Source organism: Grammomys surdaster, unplaced genomic scaffold, assembly GCF_004785775.1.
Source record: "Grammomys surdaster isolate TR1022 unplaced genomic scaffold, NIH_TR_1.0 188, whole genome shotgun sequence".
Lineage (NCBI taxonomy): Eukaryota > Metazoa > Chordata > Mammalia > Rodentia > Muridae > Grammomys > Grammomys surdaster.
Genome location: NW_021604633.1, coordinates 10,798,147 through 10,819,219, shown reverse-complemented (window position 1 = coordinate 10,819,219; position 21,073 = coordinate 10,798,147). Strand labels below are relative to the sequence as shown.

Here is a 21,073-nt window from a genome sequence, read left to right as displayed (position 1 = left end):
AAGGCCAAAAATTTTTGAAAGAGAAATCTTTCCAAACTCTACTAAATACTATCTCAATTTTATTATCAACCTTTCCTGACAATGTAAATTGCCAGGAAAAAAAACATTAAGCATTTTGCTTTATAAGATGTAATTAATTACTTTTTTTTTTTGTGGAACAAAGACGAAATGCTGACTTGTCCTGACTCTTAAAAATAAATTTGTAAAAATGTATTTCTATCCTGTGGGGATATGCCAAGGTTGCATAGCTGGAGGTCAGAGGACAAATAGTGACAAATAGGACAAATTGATTCTGTCTTTACAGAATATACACAACTGGCTTGTCGCCACCTTCATGCATAGCAGATATGAACCAGTTTCCTAGGAGTTAGAAGTTAAATTTTACCTTAGCTATCCTTGTGGGTCTTGATGATCAAAATCAAGTTGTCAGGCCTAGTGGGAAGTGCCTTTACCTGCTGAGCCTTCTTGCTAGCCTCATAAACAGAAAGCTGAACCTTTAAAAAAAAAATAATTTTATGGCTGGAGAGACAGCTCAGCAGTTAAGAGCACTGCCTGCTCTTCGAGAGGTCCTGAGTTCAATTCCCAGCAACCACATGGTGGCTCAGAACCATCTGTAATGGGATCTGATGCTGTCTTCTGGCACGGAGGCATACATGCACATAGAGTACTCATGTACATAAAATTAAATAATAATTTTAGTGTGTATATGTGTGTGTGTATGCATACATGCACTGGTACATGCATGCCATAGCATACACACAGAGGGCAGAACACAACTCTGGGGAGTTGCTTCTTTGCTTCCAACACTGGATTCAAGGACTGACTTGGGCCATCAGGCTTGTGCCCTCTGAGGCATCGAGGTTTGATGTCAACAGCTAGGCTCTCTGGGCTTGCTTTTGATTTCTCTCCTGTAGGTACAGTAGCAGTCTTCACTTACCAGTGGTGTGACAGCCACTGCTAGTCACTTCTCTGACATAACCCTGCAAACTTCTCACCAACAGAGAGTAATATAGTTTGAGGCACCAGTGTGTAAATATGTCAAAACCTTTATTCCACTGGACACATGCGCAGCTCAGGGTGGCCGTGTGATATAAGTGGCAATTGTGTGGAGAGCATTGTCCCCTCAGGAGAGAGACCTTTGTTCTATCTGCCTGCCTGAGATGAGCATTTGTCCTACAGGAAATCCGTGGACCTGAACAAGGTTTGTTCACATCAAAGCTCGAGGCCTCAGAGGGCACAAGCCTGAAGACCTGAGTTCAGTCCTGGAATCCAGTGCTTGAGCAAAGAAGCAACTCCCCAGAGTAGTGTTCTGCCCTCTATGTGTATGTGAGCCTGTCTAGGTAAAAGTATGGGACAGAAACATGAAAGAGTGAGAGGACACCCACCCCACCCTTCCGCCCATTCCTAAGCCACTGTGCCAGTCCTGGTCTCCTAGCTTTGGTCATTTGAGTGTATATGAACAGGTAAAGCCTTACTGTTTCAACTCTGTTGGCCAGGCCTGGTATATCCATCATAATTCATCTTCATGATTTGCTAATTAATCTTCTAAAAGTTTAAATGGCAAATAGCCAGCTGTGTTTAAGAAGGAAGAGCTTCTGTGTGAAAGGATCAGAAGCTTGTGAACAAACTATGGAGTTTAAGCATTTTGCTGGGAATATGTGGAACTTGATTTCAACACTGAGGGTGACAACACAGCCTCCAGTAGGGACAGAGAAGGGAACCAAATAACCAGAGGGGCAGAGGAAGCTATGTGGTAAGAACTACATCAGATGAAAGGCTGATACAGGATTTGGTTGAAAGTCTTATAAAAGTGTGAATCAGTCTGGCCAAGGTGAACAGAAAACTACTGAAAATGAGGAAAACATAAAGTATACCACGAAACAGCACTTAAACGTGCAACAGCGAGGCAGTAAGTGATTTAAGGCAACTAAAATTTAATTCCTACAACTAGGATAGACAGATCTTTTTTTTTCTTTCTTTCTTTTTTTTTTTTTTAAAAGAATGGAACATTCCTAATTAGTGGCACTTAAGTTGCACATAAGAAGCAGGGACACTTTGAGATTGTTGATCAGGAATCACAGCCAGCCTTCTGTTGGCTCATCCAGCTGTGGCCCATTACCTCAACCCTGGTACCCTAGATGACCAATCTGTGCACCCATCTACTCTGGAAATTTCCACTAGTAATTCTTTCAGCCACCAACGCGCACACGTGTGTCTCTATCCTTCAGTAGACGGGCCTCCGAACAGTATAGCATTCACAAACCCGTTCCCTTATAACTAACAACTTTCCTATGGAGAGAAATACCATCAACAAATTTATGTTTCAGTTCTCTTTCTAAAATTTTCCTGAAGCCATGAAAGCGATCAGTAAGGAGAACTTGTCCTTTAGGGACACACCATGCAGTGGTCTGGTCTGACTGGACGTTTAACCTAGCAAAGATGGAGCCTTACAATTTCAACTGGAGCGATGCTGCGCACCAGCTGCTGGAGGAGCGTAGCTTCACAGTACGGGAACTTCCTGATGCTCTCTCTGATGATCTTTTCCTGATATACCGGGAAGCCATCCGATGCTCGGCCTTTCAACAAGCTGAAAGACAGTTTTTTTAAACAGTTCAAGATGAGACACTAAAACAATGCCCTCCTTGGAAGACCCAAAAGCGTTTCATAGTGTCCTGTTAAAATTGCCAGTGTCGCCTCAAATCTCGAGGATGCACTCGTTCTAAATTGTTATTCAGATCATATAGTCTGCCTGACTTGGTTTCCAAGATCTGATTAGCACGAGCCCTCAAAAGTCTGAGTGCTGTCCTCTGGCCAGCGAGCTATGGATGACCTTGTCAGCTGTTTGTAGGAAGCATGGAATCGCTCAGAGAGCCTTGCACTCATGACTCAGTTCCTCTTCCTCAGTAAAGCTGTGGATCACTTAGATCCCTCTGGTCAGTGTGCAAAGGTCATACAAAGCTCTAGCAGGTGTGGTAACAGCACAGGAAGTACCAGGAGGAATCCAGCCAAAGGCGAAGGTCACACACACAGCTCTAGCGGGTGTGGTAATAGACACAGGAAGTGCCTGTACAGCAGCTACTTCACCATACACTGAAGCTCATCACTTGGGTCATTCTCTAGCTCTGTGGTCTTATGCATATCACTTACCATGTTTGAATAGACTTGTTGGATTTCTCAAGAGTAAATCAGTAGAAACAACAACGGAAATGACTACACTCCATCAGAGTCTGATATTGTCCCTTGTGCTGGGAGACTAGACAAAAAAGCAGTGACTAGTGCTGCAAAAGTGATCATTTATATAAGGCATCTTGAGCGTATTTCTACACGCCATGGCAGAAGCCATACCTTTTGATCAGGGTGTCCAGCTTATTCTCTCCTTCTTTGAGGAAGGTAATGCATTTCTGAAAGATGCAGCTGAGGTAGTGCATTTTCATAGCCAGCACCTCATTCATGTCTCTTTGCTTCATGCATTTCTCGCAGATCAAATCCATCACCTTGTAGCATTTACCAAGAGCGGCTGCGTCTGCCAGCAGAGGGTTCTCACTCACAAGCATCACAATCTAGAAGAAGAAATGCCACCGGACACTGAGATCCCACAAAAGACCTCTTCAAGAGGCAGTCAATATAGCTGGTATCCAGTCTGTCCTGGTTTTCCTTATAATCATGGGTACCACACAACTCAAGTCAGATTTGCTACCATTCCATGTTATCAAGCTTACACGGCACTAGGGAATCTCTTGACATTAAAGTTAAAATGTAGTCTGTCATCTACCCATCCTGCAGTGCTAGCATGCTCCCAGAGCACAGTGCACTACTGTCTCTGACAAGCACTTTTATGAATGATAACATATTCAAACTATTCATTACACATAGGACAATATCACCGAGCAATCAACAACTTTTAGTTGACATTACTAAACTCAATAACCCCATAGCTGGGAAAACTACAGCTCTCGCTACTTCCTCTCCTTCCTTCTTTGTTCATTGAATTTTTGAGACAGGTTTCATGTATCCCAGACTGGACTTGAACTTGCTATGTAAGGATGACTCTGACTTCCTGATCCTCCTGCCCCCACAGCCTAAGTGCTGGGATAACAAATGTGCACTGTATTTATGGGGTGCTAGAAAGTGAACCCTGGGCTTCTTGAATGCTAAGCAAGCATTCTGTTATTGAGTTAGATCCCTAGTCCTCTGATTCTTACTAATTTTACGAAGATCAGACCTCTACAGAAAGAAGACTAGAATCAATAAGGGCCTTTACTTCCCAGTTAACTACATTTCTTTGTGAAAATTTTCCTTAAGGTTAGCCCAGTTATCCCCAATAATGCAATTATATTAATATGAAAATCATAAACAGCTTTGAAAGGGAGACTAGTAGAAAGTTATCCAATCTCAGAAATTATGAGTCCTACATTTCCTGTTTATGTACTAATTAAGGTCAAATTTACTCTAATAAAGAGTGCTTTTATGAGCTTTGCTATGGGGCATATTACTTGAGGTTAGTCTGCAGGCGACCATCATACAGTTTGCTGATGATAACAAGGATGAGAACCTGTGTGTAGTGGCCAGAGGGTGGGCAGCAGACAGTGCTCGCTAACCTGTATGCTTCAGCTCAACCTCTGTGCCAGAGACAACTACTGTCAAGGAGGAGACTTTGTGAATTGCAGTGTCTTCAGACAAAAAGAGAAATCACCTGTGAGTTGACATAATACCCAGGCCCAGCCTTCCCTGAAATCTCACATAGCTTCAAGGCCAATGAGAAAGCACCTTTGACACTTAATTTTTTTTTTATATAACCAATTCTTTTTCAAGATACAACACTTTTTAAGAAATGATCAGGCTTCAGGAAGTAACTAAAACTGAATCCTTATTAGGAAATTTGCTGATCATTCTCCCTACTAAGACAAATGTAAACAGATTAATCTGTTTATCTTTGGAAGCTGAAGAGATGGATGGTTCAGTGGTTAACAGCGATGGCCGCTCTTCCAGAGGATCCAGCACCCATATGGTTGTTTAAAACCAGTCAAAATTCTAGTTTCAGAGGTGCAGATGCCTCTTCTTGCTTCCACAGGTACCAGGTACCCACGTGATACAACTACATACATGCAGGCTTGGAGTTAAGAGAGTTACTGCTCTTGCAGAGGACCCAGGTTTGGTGCCAGGACTCACACAGCAGCTCACAACCTCCTGTAACCGGGGATCTATTGTCTTCTCCCACTTCCGAGGGCTTTGTACACAAGCAGTGCACTCCATGCCCTCAGGTACATAAACATACACATAAAATAAATACATAGTTTTAAAAACCAATCTGTAGAAAAAATTTATTTGTGATGTAGAGGGCTCATTAATATATCTGGTAATTATGATCACTTAAAACTGTTCAATATTTTATATATGGTCTCAATAATAAGGGTATAGACTCAAACTTACAAGCAAAATTCTTTTTAAAAATCTAAAACAGAGCAGCCTATATTAATATTTAAAAAAATTGAGACTCTAGGCTTTGTTTACTCTACAAATCAGAACAAAGATTTATGAGGACTATGATCAATAAATAGAGAATTACAGAAATATTCATATGCTCTTCACAAGGGAATATTCTCACTGGCTTTCTTTATATCTGCAGCATTATAAAAGTGAAATCTTCATGATGGAATGTCAGAAGCACGTGTGTTCCTTTTAGCATAAGATCAAGATGAATCTTATTTCTCCAAGGACGGCTAACAAAGACAATGCTCTTGCTGTAGCATTTTAATTATTTTCCCTCTGTCTACTTTTTTTTTTTTTTAAGTGGCAAGTCGACACTCTTGGGCTTGAAAGACTGGACTGCCATGTGTGTACCTGCCTAATCTTCTCTCAGGGGCCCTTCTCAAAGTTATTGTGATTTTGCCTGAGATTTTGTTTTTCTCCTAGATAGCCATTATTGTCTGGGCATCCGCACAATTCCCCAAATCCCTTTTGAAAACAAACGCATCGCTATAGCAGCCACGTAACCTAGATGCAAAGTCGGCCATTTTAGGCACAAAAGCAGCGAAAAGGTGAGCTGGGGAGAAGTTCCGTGCTTCTTTTTAAAGGATGTTTGATCTTAGCCTGGGGTTTCTGTTCCTTGTTATAACCCTCTGAAGCTGTGTGACTCGGTAAAGCAGTGAAGTAGGCCACCACAACAAAAGCAGAGGAGCTGCTTTTGTATCTAAAGTATAGATGAAAGGCCGAGCTTCAGGTGAACGGACCACCCACTCCTACGCGGAGCAACGTCAGAGAAAGGACCACAGTTCCAGCAGTCTCTCTAAAGACACAATCCAATCATGTAGATCACCTTGGATCATATGCCTTTACCTTGCCTGTATGAGTAAGCACATACTCTAATTTAGCCAAAATGTGTGTATCTGAATGTGTGTAAAGATAACTAAAAATAAGAGAGAAACAGTGGGTGTCATGCAAATGTCAGAAGGAATTCCAGAACCGCTCTGCAATCTGAAGGCAAAGAAACAGATGCGGAAGCCAGTGAAAGAAAATGGGTGTGCAAGTCAGTCTCTGCGTTAAACCTCGTCTCCCAGCCCTGTTTGTGCCTGAAAGCCCACTGAATAGGAGCTTCTGAGCCTCCTAGGAGTTTTCAAGAACTGCTGAGCTGTCCAGGAGAGAACACAGGGCTTCACAGGTAAACTCTAAGCTTCATCTTCTTCACAGTTTCTTAAGTAGTGTTTGCTGTTAAAAACCAAGCACAGCAGCCAGCGGTGGTGCATGCTTTTAGTTCCAGCCAGAGGCTAGCAGATCTCCTTGAATCTGAGGCCAGCCTTATCTACAGAGTTCCAGAACAGCCAAGGCACAGAGAAACCCTGTCTTGAAAAACAAATCAAAACCAAACCAACCAACCAATCAAACAAACAGACAAAACTAACTGAAAATGGAGATGAGATCAGGAAAAATGGCTCAGAGTGGCTCTTAAACCTCACACTGAACAACCTGAACTCTGAAGCCTCAGCTGACAATCTGTTTGATTCCTCTAACAGTGTTATTCAAGGCGTCCCATATCCACATGCACTGAAAAGATGTTCCTGTTTAATGGAATGGTGTACTTCTGAGTATCCCGACAAGGATAACTATTGCTGTCCGGGTAGATAGTGTGCGACCCAGACTCATATTACCAGGTCTATCGTACTCAGCACCACTGAGGGCACAACAGTTTCCTCCAGAGAACTTCCCTCATTCAAGGGAACCACCCATTTCCTCTCTCTATGATGTTGTTCTTTCCCTCCGGGGACAAGTCCAGGCCAATGACAGACTGAAGGACACTAAAAGTTTTCTGCTCTCTCATGGCTGGAGCCAGGCTGTCTGCAGCAATGCCTAGGGATAAGCAGAGCTAAACCTTCTCTTCCGGGCCTTTTGGCCAGCTTCTCTTGGTTTTCCTCAGCAGATCCTGGCAGTTCACTGAGCACACTCCTGCAATGACTCAGGCAGAGAACTCGGCCTGAGACAATTACAGCCTCATGTAAGACACTGAAGCAACGCTGATCTGAAGAGCAGACATAACAGACACCACGCTACCTTCACAGGGTGGAGATTCGTTGTGGTGATGATTTTGTGCAGGGGGCCTGCCAACTTTGGAGGCAGTTTTGGCTCTTTATCCAGTCCCTGGGGTTTAGTGTAATAATCCAGTCTCTCTCGAGGGAAGAAATTGTTGATGATAGCTACGCAATCATGCTGACCTTTAAGTAGAAAAACAGAGACGTTGTTATTTTATCATTAAATACAGGAGTCTGGGTTGTTTTTACAACATGACTATTTGCTTTTGGAGTAAACATGCATCCGTGTTTTTATTCTTCAGGAAAAGAGTAGAGAAAGAGAGGCAAAATATTTCAGAGAACATTTGTAAGCATCCAAAAGTAGAGGGATAACATTTAAAGAAAGGATCCATAGTAAGCTTGAGGATTATGTAGATTACCAAAAAAAAAAAAAACCTAAACTTTAAAAAAACCCTAAAATTAATTTTATAAAAATTGACTATAAGCCGGGCAGTGGTGGTGCATGCCTTTAATCCCAGCACTTGGGAGGCAGAAGCAGGTGGATTTCTGAATTCGAGGACAGCCTGGTCTACAGAGTGAGTTCCAGGACAGCCAGGGCTCAAAAAAAAAAAAAAAATTGACTATAATTTCTTCTTCCACCCTGACAGCAATGACACTCATGCTTCCTCCAATGACATTCAGGTGCATTTTATAGCTTAAATATAGTCTATGCAAAGTATCTTTGTTATAGTCATTAATATTATCAAGTAACACCCCCACCTCCAGTCGAACTGGAGAGAAGCTTGGTCTCTTTGTGAAGCGAGCTTAGAACTGTTGTTGATCCCACCAGCTTGGAATCAATAGTGTTGTCCTTCACAAGCTCCTAAAGCACATCCATGAGCTGTTTCTCGGATTAAATAGAGTTCCACTACAGCACAGCATTCCTAGGAAAGCTGGTGGCCCGCCCGACCCTGTTCCTATTGTCTCCATCCATAGCTTCCTCTCCACTACCTCTCAAGAGCCAAGAAGTGGCTACTGTGGGTAGACAGGTAGAACGGGCAGGGAGAATTCCAGAGAACTATCTCTCTCAAGGTCTCTAGAAGACACCCTTTTCCCTCTCTGTCGACTATGGCTAAGGGATGAGAGGCAGCCAGTCCTGGAGATAGTGGTCCACCTTGGTTTGCCTGCCTGGCTCCTGTCCATGTATACTAGGTGGTAGGAGTACATGTGATCCTGCTAACAAGCAACCCGTAGAGGAACTGCACTGCTGACAATCTGGCCCCCACACCTAAACTGGCAGGGAGCTCAACCTGTCACTCAGCATTTCTGAGAAACTGAGAAGAATGACTCCTGCTTGGGCCTAGGTGGCTCCAGACCTTGGACCATAGGCAGAGGCTGCAGCCTTTTGTTCCTCTGGCCCACAACCCTAGAGGGTTTACCTGGCTGCCTAGGAGATGCCAAGCAAAGTTCTATGACTGTGCAGTGCCTCTACAAGATAGCTTCTAGTGTCCCACCAGCACTGACACTAACCTAGCTTCCAGCACAATCACAGGTCTCAAACAATCACCTAAGCTGACTCTGGAAGAGTTTCCAAAGGCTTTCAAGAACCACAGGAAAGCTAAACTTTTCAAAATTAATCAGTAAATTCAAAGACAGAATCCCAGGCTTCTGTGAACTAAATTTGTAACAGATTAACTGGATGAAATGCTTCAGAGTAGAAAATCACTCAGAGAGAAAGTATAATGAGAGAGATGAGAGAGCTCACAATACCCAGGGAATCTAACACCAAAAAGAATCAAAATTCAGAGTGAAAAACAGAAGAATAGATATAAAAGTAAGTAATCGAAGAAAATATCCCTTGTTTGAAAAGATAGTTCAGTACTGACAACAATGTCATTTTATGCGCATGCTACTATTAAATGCCAAACCATCAGTGCTTTTCTGCTGGGGGAAAATGAGAGGGAATCCTATCTCCTCTCCTTCATTCCCCTTCCTTGATGTCTTCTTTTTGCCTACTAGAAATTTCTATTCACATCTTGAGCAATCAACCACATAGTAAGAATCTGAAATCAGCCAAAGTGCTATGTTTAGTAAATGGTGTCTGCTTCCAGAATCTTCTAAGAAAAAAAACACCATTCATCTGAGCAAATCTCCTACTGCAAGCAAGTTATAAACACCACAGCACCAAAATCAATACAGGTGTCTCTGTGAACTGGCAAAAGGCACATAAGTAAAGGAAAAGGGTGAGGGCGAGCGACCTCACTGATTCTTTACATGTAACCTACACGGGTTTGTAAGCTTAAAACAGTGTTCAATTATCTCAACAAAAGTAACAAGCCAGGTAGGCCAAGACTGGGACATAAATGACCGTTAACTATTTCTAGGAGTCCCTGAAATGTTAAGTTCTGCTGTAACATGACACCAATCACCCAGGAGACAGCTCTGGGTGAGTTTGTGGAGGTGTTTCCAGAGAGGTTTGAGTAAAGACTGACGACCCACTCTTTTGATGTGACTGGTACTATCCCATGAACTGGAGTCTCAGAGTAAATAAAAAACAAACAAACACCACCGCTAACAACAACAGGATGCCGAGTCCCAGAATCCATTGCTTTTCCGGCTGTAGACGGCATGATCAGCCTCACACTCCCATCTCATGACTTCCCCAGCATGATGAATTGTATCTCCTCAAATCATGAACCCAAACCAACCCTACCCTCCTTTCAAAAATTGTCTTGGTCAGCTATTTTGTCATTGGGAGAAGAACAATAACTAATACAGCCAGCTTCTAACTAGACAGTCAGAAGGGCAGCTAGCTAGCAACTGTACCTATCTACACATAAAATATCTGCAACCTAACAATGACATGGTCAGAGGACAAGTCTAACCTAATTCATTCGCCAATCATTTATTAGAATAGCATATATTTAAAGTTTATCGTTACAAATTTAATTTTAGTTGATAACTTTAAATTCCATATAAAATTATTAAAAAAGATTTTTAATCCTTTAATTTAATAATTCTGATTAGATACAACTAGAAAGCATTATTAATAAGAAAGTAAATGCTACAGAGGAGGAAACTCAATTGGTATGGATCAAGCTAACTCATCGCTCGCCAGCTCATGTATCTCATACTTGGTTCTAAGCTGGGAGTACTGTTTGGGGAGGCTGTGGAATCTCTGGGACAGAGGGTAACTCAGGGTGAGCCTTGGGGCTTCTAGCATGGTCCTGTGCCAATCCACTGTCTGCTTCCTGGTTGACACTACATAACAAGCAGCTGTTTGCTCTCCTGCTGCTACTGCAGAGACAGCCCATTGCCAGGCTTCCCACCAGGCTGTACTCTAGTCCTCTGAAATGAAAAGTTCCAGTCCAGCATTTTACTATAAGGACCAGATGCAGGTCTTCTCAATAACAAAGACGCACTGACACGTCTGAGTCAATTTTTACATTGCACGGATGAACTGAAGGTCAAACTTCTTTAGAATCCGAAAGGAAAAGCTTAGAAGGGAAACTTAACTGAATTCTCACTTTCAAAAGTAGAATTTAGAAAGCTGTTAGCATAACTTTCAAATGAACAGAGAGAAAAGAATCATGATATAAGCATCAAGGAACAAGCGAGAAAAAAAAACCAAACATCCCAAAATGATCACCCAGCTGTGATGGGTTTCAAAAGATATAAAATCTGCATAACTCATCTCAGAAGGTCCAGCAATCAAATCCTAAATGAAAAACAGAGATCCCAGAAGCCAAAGGAGAGAGGGGAACAGAGAGAGGCACTCAGACAGTAAACCTGAACAGGGAGGAGTACCCAAGAAACTATGATGTCAAGAGGACTGTTAAAAGATGTGACATCCTGCATGGGCCTTCTAGAGGAATGGGCACAAAAGACAGTAGACTGATCCAGTGAGGTCCAGACAGGAGCTGCAGGCACAGTGGTGCAGAAGGCTACGGTGCAGCAGAGCATTAAGGCAGCGGTGCAGAAGGCAGAGAGCAAAGACCTAGAGGTGTGACAAGCCAAACACAGAAAGAGAAATGCGATATGAAGACTTCATCCTGATGGAGATCATTAAATAGCCAAGCAGTACCTTGGGCATAGAGAGCAAAGTATAAGTGGGTCTAACTTTCACCAAAAAGAGACATATTAAAGAAAAACACACACACACGCCACCACCTAATAAAATAAGGAGTAATGATAGAGAGGAGAGGAATGGAATGAGTGGGTGTATAAATAAATACCTACTAAAACGAGAGGGACTATCCTTTGGAATTAGAAATAATTCTATGTTTATAAATTACATCATTTATATGAAATACAGGAGTATCTGTCTATAATCCCAACAACTGGAGCATGGAGGAAGAAGGATGAAAAGTTCAAGTCTATCCTTAGCTACACATCAGTTTTAAATGATATGAGACCCTGCCTAAAACAAAGAAACAAAAAAACCCAATAAATAACAAAAAAAAAGGAAAGGAAGGAAGGAAGAAAAAAGGAAAGAAAAGAAAGGAGTAGAAAAAGAAAAGATTAAAAAGAGAGGGAGAAAACCAAGTTATTGATAAATACAAAATAAAAAAGCGGACTCAGGATATGGCTGAGTGGGTAGAAATTCTTGTTATACAGGGAACTGAAATTAAGTCTCTAGAAACCACACAAAAAAAAACCTGGCTTCTTGTGAAAGCCACTGTGATCCAGGAGATTAATAATTAAAAAATGTAAAACCTAGTATTCCTCTTTTTCCTCCATAATGAACTAGAACTAGTAAAATATGAGTAAGAGTGGGAATTCTTACAATACAGACACTAGCTAGAAAGGACTTACTGACAAGCTTGGTAACACATGCCTGACATGGTGCTTTCTAATGAGAGGCAGAAAGCGGCTAGATCTGGATGGGAGGGAGAGTGGGGAAGAACTGGGAAGGGCAGAGGAAGGGGGAAGGATAATCAGGAGATATATATATTCAGGAGATATATATATATATATATATATATATATATATATATATATATAGTTTTCAATGAAAGAAAAAAATTTAAACGCCAGTTGTGTGGAAAATATAACTTCAACTGACAAGAGATGTGATGTACTTCTCCACCTGTGACGCTAGCCTTCCTACCTTTAAATGCAGGAGAAACATTACTGCTATTTTAGAGTGGGGAAAATGATATAATTGGAGATAATCATATGAAGCTAATTGAGCCAGTCTCATAAAAGCAAATACTGTATATTTTCATTAATTTGTAGGGTTTAGATTGTATATAGGTACACAGAATCATGCCTTCATATGCCTTAGTTAGGTTTTTTATGGCCTTGATAAAATGGTGTCACCAAACCCAACTTGGGAATAAAGGGTATATTTCACTCACAGTTCCACACAACAGTTCATTGACAGCAGGTAGGGAGGAACTCAAAACAGGGCAGGAAGCTGAAGGCAGGAGCTGATGCAGAGGCCATGGAGGGATGCTGCTTACTGGCTTGTTCCACCTGGCTTGCTCAGCCTGCATTCTTAGGACTCAGGACCACCAGTCCAGGGATAGCCACTCCCACCCTCAATGGGCTAGGTCTTCTAACATGAATCACTAATTAGGAAAATGCTCTATAGGCTTGCCTACAGCCGGATCTTACAGATCAGGCATTTTCTCAGTTGAGATTCCCTCCTTCAGATGACTACAACTTGTGTCATGTTGACATAAAACTAGCCAGTACAGCATATGTTTTAGTTAGTGTTCTACTGATATGAAGAGACACGATGACCAAGGCAACTCTTATAAAAGAATAAATTTAATTGGGAGCTTGCTTATAGTTTCAGAGGCTCTATCTTTGTCAGCATGATGGAGAATGTGGTAGCAGGCGGGCAGGCGGGCATAGTGTTAGAGAAACAGCTTAAGAATTTTACATCTTGATTCTCAAGCAGTAGTCAGAGAGTGATTCTGGGCCTGATGTGGGCCTTTGAAATCTCAAAGCCTACTCCTAGGGCCACACCTCCTCCAACAAGCCCACACCTCCTAATTCTACCCAACAGTCCAACTGGAAGCCAAGCACTCAGATACACTGGTCTATGGGAGCCATTCTCATTCAAACCACCACAGCATGTAAGACTACAAAATGTCTCCTCGTTAAAATAGAACAGTATTGTAGACAATCTGTGTTTTCAAGCGTTGGTAATGATGTGGTGTTAAGACATAAAGACAAACAGCATTGTACGGGTGTGAAAGAGCAGACTTTCATTTCCAGTCCTGTGACTTTGGGAAAAATTAACTTCTATTTGGGCTGTTTTCATTTTATTGTAGACACAATAAAAAGCTGTAGGATTAGACAAAACTGAAGGTCACTGAGTTCCTCTTCATTGTACATTATTAGTCAGAAACCTGAAGCCCATGAAAGTGATGAGATTTTTCCCCCCATAATCCTAATTTGCAACAATCTGAACTGAATCCCACCTCTGGGCTCCTTGTTCTGTGCTCACACCCACTGTGCTGACACCCTCCATAGCAGCTTAGTTAGTTGGGAAGCAGCCAGAACATCTCTGAGACTTAACTACTTCTCTGAAGTTGGCACAGGAAGGCTATCACTTTCTCAAATATTCCTGAAATTAAAGTAACATAGTCTGCCTGGTTGCATAAATAGAAGCAACGACCAGTTTTAAGAAAAAGTGACTATACAATTGTAGGAGGAGTTAAGGTGGAAGGAGTAAGGAGAGGAAGAGGAAAAGGAAGAGGAGGAGCTAGAGAGGGCAGCGATGTAGGAGGATGGAGAGCCACGCAGGTATGGAGAGCAGTCACAGGTAACAACTTTTATTTAGGTTAGCTAATTGGGAAACAACTCTTTTCGTATGGGTATATTGTTATTGAGCATTACCAAACATATAAAGCCTTTGGATAATCTAAGCATTAGAGTCTCATTTTCTAGTGGATACTGCGTAGGTGGCAGGAATTGTCCTCGGTTCAAGCTTTGTGGAGACAGCCTGGGAGATTGGCAGGACTGGTGTTTCTAGTTGGCCATTTCTAGCTGCAGCGTGCACGTGGCCTCCAGCCGAGAAACATGGCAACTGAGCTAGGCAGAGTTGCCGCAGCTTAGTCGGCTTGACCAGTCTCAGCTGAAACATAATTTCTCTTAAAAACCCACTGGAAAGGGGTAGAAAATCCTTTTCTTCAATGTATGTCTACAGTGTCAATTCTCTCTTGAGAGTATAATCTCACACCATTGACCCATTGCTGGCTGCCTGTAAACACTGTGAAAACATGAGTAACAACTTCTGCTTGCTCAGTACTGTAACCAAAGCCCCTACAAACTACTCAACAAGGTGTGAACATTAAGGCTTTGATTAATTAATCACTGGTCATCACACGATGACCCGACTTACGGTGATCCCACTGAATCAGTTGTTTCTGTCTCTGCTTTTCTATCAATGGGCTCTTGACTGCCAGTTCAGAGTCCAAAACACCAATGACCAAGCACTCACTCTCCCCTTTACCCCCTCATTATGATAAATAACAGGATGAACAGGCCAAGGATGAGTGGGCATGCGACATCAAGGATTGCCGCTGATGGAGATAATGAAGCAGTTGTCTGACAGAACATCTCTCTGACACTCTTTTCCAACATCAGCCTTGCGGTTCTGATGACTATTCACACAAGTTACAACAACTCTTTGATTAGTCCTACACAGAAGATCTCAAGTCAATCATCTCTTATTAATCTTTAAAGCAGCCCTGTAACTGTTCTACAATCAAGAAGCTGAAAGACAAACATTGCTAAGTACTTTGCTACAAAGTGGTGGCAGCCAGAGTTTCAACTCAAGTCGGCTGAGTTTACAGTCATGTTCTCAATCTTGGCACCAAACTCCCTCCATTAGAGAAATAAAACACCTTAGTGGTAGCACATGCATTTATTTAATCCCAGCACTAGAGAGGTAGAGAGAGGTAGGTGGATCTCTGTGAGTTCTAGACCAGCCTGGTCTACATAGTTCCAGGACAGCCAGAATTATATAGTGAGCACCTCCTTCAAAAATCCAAACTAAATAAGCAAATAAATAAAATATATGTAACAGGAAACAGAATAATTCACCGTGAAGTTATGGTAAACACTCACCCACAAAGGCTGCCATCTGGGCAGCTGTTCTTCCCACCGAGTTCACAACATCAGTCTCTGCACCCGCCTCCAGCATGGCCCATGTGATGTCTTTATTACCTAGAGTTACAGGAACCAAATCAGTGCAATGCACAATTGAAGCTTGCCTGCCTTCTCCTCTCTCTCCGGCCTCCTCACTGACTTTTAAGTTTCTATCATGTACAGTTTTATTTTTCCAAAAATATGAGTCATAACAATGGGCAAGAAAATAAAGTGTAGCAAGTCTATTTAGTCAATCTAACTTCCTAAAAAATCCATTTGGTAATGCAAACAAGGTATGGAAGTGAACATCACTTTGAACAGTGAAAGAGTATGTTTGCATAATGATAATGCTTAGTGTAACATCAAAACATACATTCGAAATTATCAAAAACAAAGACAAGAGAAAATGAACAGAAGCCCTCCCTTGAGCACCATTGACTTGTTCCTTCTCTCACACCTACAGACTCTGGGGTATTAAACTCTGGGCTCTTTCCGCATACTTCTATGTAAACATCTCTAGTTCGTTCTCAGTCTTCCAAATCATTATAGATGCTTTACTGATATTATCTCCACTGAGTGAGCAGCAATTTTGGTTCATTTTTGCAAGAATGAACCATGTTTTGTTTTTTTTTTTAAAGAACTTTTCCTAGAAAATGTAGATGAAGGTTGTGTGCTGTGTTTTGAATACATATTGCCAGGTCTTCATCCAGCAAGGGTAGACTGAACACATTCCACGAAACAGAGCAAAATTCCCAGGCACTATCACTTTAGCTGTTGCCAATAGAGTAAGTGCAAACATGATCGATCACAGGGGCTCCGATTTTGACCTCTTTGATTGATGCTGAAATCATTTTACATATTGATCAACTGGCTTTATTTCTTTTGTTCTCTGTTCAGTTATCTATTAAGGTATTTGCCTCTCTCTAGTTGATTTATAAGACCTCCTTAGAGGTAGCAATGAGACCAAGATACACAATACTTTTCTTCACTTTCATTTGTATTTTAAATCTATCTATATAGTATTCCATTTACGGCAATGTAAATGGGGGACATTTGGAGGGTAATGTAAAAACCTAGTGCACTGGAAATTCCCTGGAATCTATAGGGGCATCCCTAGCGAAGGTGCCTAGTAATGGTGGATATGGACCCTAAACCATATATTTTCTGTAACCAGGCAAGACTTTCAGTGGTGGGACTGGATCACCAACCCAGCTACAAAACCTTGGGCCTACAATTTGTTCTGACCGTAGGATGTGCTGAGGTAAACAGGGTGTAGAACCTGTGAAAATGGTCAACCAATGACTGGCTCAGCTTGAGACCCATGCCACAAGAGGGAGACTGCCTGGATGGATGGCTAGGAACCAGAGCCTGGAGAGGCCAGAGAACTAACATAGAATCAAATATGACTGGGAAAAAAAAATCAATGAAATGATTCCTAATAAATGATATTCTGCTCATAGAACAGAGCCTAATTTAATCATTATCAGAAAGGCTTCCTCTGGCAGCTGATGGGAGCAGATACAGAGACCCACAGACAAATATCAGGCAGAGCTCAGGGAATCCTACTGGAGGGGGTTGAGGACAACAGGAGAACATGGCCTATGGAATCAACTAAGCAAGGCTCAAAGAGACTCAGAGACTAAAGGGACAATCATGGACCTGCATGGGTCTATGCCAGGATGTCGTGGCTGTTTAGCTTGGTGTCATTAGGGGACTCCAAACAGTGGGAGTGGGGGGTGTCTCGTGACTTTTGCCTGTTCTTGGGATCCTTTACTGCTTTCTGGGTTGCCCATCGGGCCTTGACAGGAGGGTTTGTGCCTCGTCTTATTGTATCTCTTTATGCAGTGTTTAGTTGATATCCCTGGGAAGTTTGCTGTGTTCTGAAGGGAAATGGAGGAGACGTGGATCTGAGGAAGAGGGGGATAGACTGAAAGGAACAGTGAAGGGAAACTATGGTCAGGATGTATTGTATGAGTGAATAATAAAAATCTATGTAATTAAATCACTGATGTCTTCTTTGCTTAAAAAGAGTTGTTATTATTAATTATTATTATTATTATTATTTATGTGTGTGCCTAGAATCATGAGTGCAGGTACCCATGGAAGCAAAACGATACTGATCCTCTAGAACTTGAGTTACAGACAGTAGTGAGTCACATGATCCAGGTGCCAGGAACTAAACCCCAGTCCTCTGTAAGAGTAGTAGGCATTCTTTTTTTTTTTTTCTCTTTTTTGGGGGGTAGGGAGCTCCAAATGTATTTTATAAGATAATATGGCATTACTGCTCCATTTCTCAGAAAAAAAAATTCAAACTGCAAACATCAGGAACAAATCAAACACTGTAGTACAGCAATAAAAAAAAAAATGCACAGCTTAACTCCTCCAGATAGGTAAGGCTAAGGGCTATTGTCAGACCTTCAACACAGCAGCCCTGTGCCCAAGACTGTGCCAGGCCTAGCAAGAAAAGCTGCGAACAGCAACATCATAGATACAAAAGGTCATTCATTCTTGGATGGTCCTCATCCAAGAAAAAAGATGGAGGCAGACTGTTACCACAAGATGTTGTTAAAGCTATACTAAAATCAAAGTCTCTAAGAGAAATGGTCTTCCTCAGGACACGAAGGGGTCACATAGGAGCTGTAACAGAACTGTGTGTGTGCTGTAACCTCTGTGGACAGTTGTCTGAACTCTCCAGGAAGTAGATGGAGGAATAGGCTAAGGTCACTGCCGGATGTTTAGGTTTTGTGGTATATAAGTCTCTGGGGTCGAAGGGAATAAAGATGAAAAAGTAATTAAAACATGAAGAACAAAGAAAAAACAAACAAGAACCCCAAACCCAGGAATGATTAAGATTAATGAAGCTCCGAGTCCACTCTGTTGTGGTTCCTTGGGTGACTTCAGGAATCACCAGGCAGATGGACAAAGCACTATACCACAGACTTTGACTTGTTAAATACCACCCCCTCCCTTGCCCTCTGCCTCCAAGCTCGATTTCTACAGTAGTACAGGCAGAGAAGAACGACCTATTAGGAAGAACCCCTAACACTTTTCCAGGGTAGAATTCTGGCTAGTCTGAAAAGGGCCCTTCTTTTAAGGGTTGCAGGAAAATACACCCTGCAACTTTATTTAATATTGGCAGCTTTTGTTTGGAGCAAACTCAGCTCCATGAGCTGGATGGTTGAATGCAGGAGGAGTTACACCAGTTGCTCCAATTCCTTCCATTATATCGGCTTGGCCAAATTGTTGAATGGTTGGTGGGGTCAATCCCAGGGTTCCATCTAGCATCATAGTGCCAGGTTCCAGAGGAGCTGGGGTACCAGCTGGCACAGGTGCAGGGGAAATGGCGCCTCTACTGTTTATTCCCATAGCATCTCCCGTAGCCGTTTAGCCCATCCGTATCTCTTGTTCTCTTGCACCAGGGAAGGGTTCCCTTAATTCCTTCCTGCTGTATTTTTCACAGCGCCTGCATTCCTCCTGCCTGAGTTCTAGCTGCTTTCATTTCTGAACGTCTTGGTTATGCAGCTCCTCTATTCTCCGAAGCTCTTCTTGATGCCTCATCAAATCCTGCCTCATTAGCATAACGTGGTGTTCATGGCATGCTGTCCCCAGCTCCAGCTTCTCGAGCCTCCTTGATGTAGAGATCCACTTGACCCCCCGCTGCTGCTTCTCTATCTCAGGGAGCACCTTCCAGTGCATGGTATATTCATACTCAAACCCAGGCGGTGCACCCAGGGAGCTCTCACTCCTTGTGAAATTGCTGGGAAGTTTTATAACCAGCTTCTCTGGAAGTCCCTCCTCATCAAGTCCATTGGTCCACAGTCACAGGCGAAGGAAATGTGGGTAGCTTAAAGAAGACGTCATACTCTGTCCATAGCTTTCTGACCAGCTGACATCCCTGAGGGCCTTCCTTAGGCATCCACAGTGACTAGAGCCCTCCCCTCCTGGCCAAACACAAACAACTTCTTCAAGTGATTCTTTGGACACAAACTGAGGAAGATCGCGGGTAGTATGGATGCACTGTGATAAACAAAGCAAATTCCACAGAGTGGCATATTGTCTAGCTCCACTTTGGTAAATTCCACTCAGGTTCATGTTCCCGAGTGGATAAAGCCAACAAAGCCTTTGTCCTTATGAATGAAAACTTCACCTGCTTTTCTATATTTCTTAGAAACTTTCCTCATTTCCTCCTCAGTGACATCAGGGGAGGAAGGTTGTCCACAAAGAGATGGCTATGCCAGGTAAGGGTCTCTCCTGGCTTCCTAAAATTCTTCAGTTCAGTAGTCAAGCCTTCATTCTGACTGCTGGCCTGGTGTCTACTCACAGGTGTGGTGTGTATGTATGGGGGTGGGGGTGGGGGTGGGGGTGAGGGTGGGGGTGGGGGGGGTGGGGGGGAACGTCTGCTACTGCTGCTAATGTGGCAATGTTGATGCTTTCTTGGAGTATAGGTTTGCTTCTTCAAGTTAAAGGTGCTCTTGCTCTGCAGTTTTGCACCTCTTTGCCCACAGTTATTTGTTCAGACTAACAGCAATGCTGCATGGTCTCCACTGTCCCTAGTTATTCTTAACTGCTGAGCTATTGCTCCAGCCCCTAGGGTTTTTATTATTTATGGGTTCATTATCATATATACTACTTAGAAATGGTTTTGTGCCCCACAGTTTATATATAAGTGCCTTTAAAATCAGTATATCTCTATTTTCTGAAAGGCCTACAAACAGCTGGGCAGGTATCACACACCTTTAACCCCAGGTCTCAAGATCTCTGTGAGTTCCAGGCCAGCCTGGTCTACAGAGTTGAGTTCCAGGGCAGCCAAGGCTACATAGAGAAACCCTGTCTTGAAAAACAGAAACAAAGAAGGGAGGATGGGCAAGGAGAAATAGAGGGAGGGAAGGAGGGAAGGAGGGAAGGAGGGAAGGAGGGAAGGAGGGAAGGAGGGAAGGAGGGAGAGCGGGAACATCTCAGTAACATAAACTCTGTTTTATTGGGCATGATATTTTTAATGAGTTTATTCAGTAGACAGGCTTATAGCATGTAAGAGTACATTTCCACACGGATGATCCATCAAGCTAATGGCCAGCACTTTTAGGGCAGCTGTTTGATCAAATGAACAAAAAAAAAATGGTTTGGATTTCACTGAAATGTAACGATCTCGACTCAGAGAAGCCAATTTGAAAGAAGAAATCCATAGTGAACCAACTGATTTGAAGTCACTAAAGGAACAGGTCCCTGGACAGTTGAGTGGGTAAGGCACTTCCTGCCAAGGCTGAGGACTGGAGTTCAATCCCCACAGTCCACATGGGGGAAGGAGGACACTGACTCCTGCAAGTTGTTCTTTAACCTGCAGACCTGTGCTATGGTAGGCGCCCAAATCCCGCGAACCACAACAAACATGTTAAAAACAGAAACAAAACAGATCACTAGCTACATAACTTGTTTCAGACATTATAGCTTTTATTCTTTTTATTTTA

General features: G+C 42.4%; 1 protein-coding gene and 1 pseudogene across 1 annotated transcript in view; both read right to left on the bottom strand.

Annotated features, from left to right (window-relative positions):
- The window catches only part of Ankmy2 (ankyrin repeat and MYND domain containing 2), a 41,643-nt gene that overhangs the window by 7,358 nt on the left and 13,212 nt on the right, over positions 1-21,073 (bottom strand). The window contains exons 4-7 of the mRNA XM_028768790.1: positions 15,588-15,686; positions 7,546-7,706; positions 3,346-3,560; positions 2,452-2,587 (exon numbers count right to left, since the gene is read on the bottom strand). Of these exons, the coding sequence (XP_028624623.1) occupies positions 2,452-2,587; positions 3,346-3,560; positions 7,546-7,706; positions 15,588-15,686 (611 nt within the window). The remainder of the gene's footprint in view (positions 1-2,451; positions 2,588-3,345; positions 3,561-7,545; positions 7,707-15,587; positions 15,687-21,073) is intronic.
- LOC114622358 lies at positions 18,735-20,996 on the bottom strand (annotated as a pseudogene).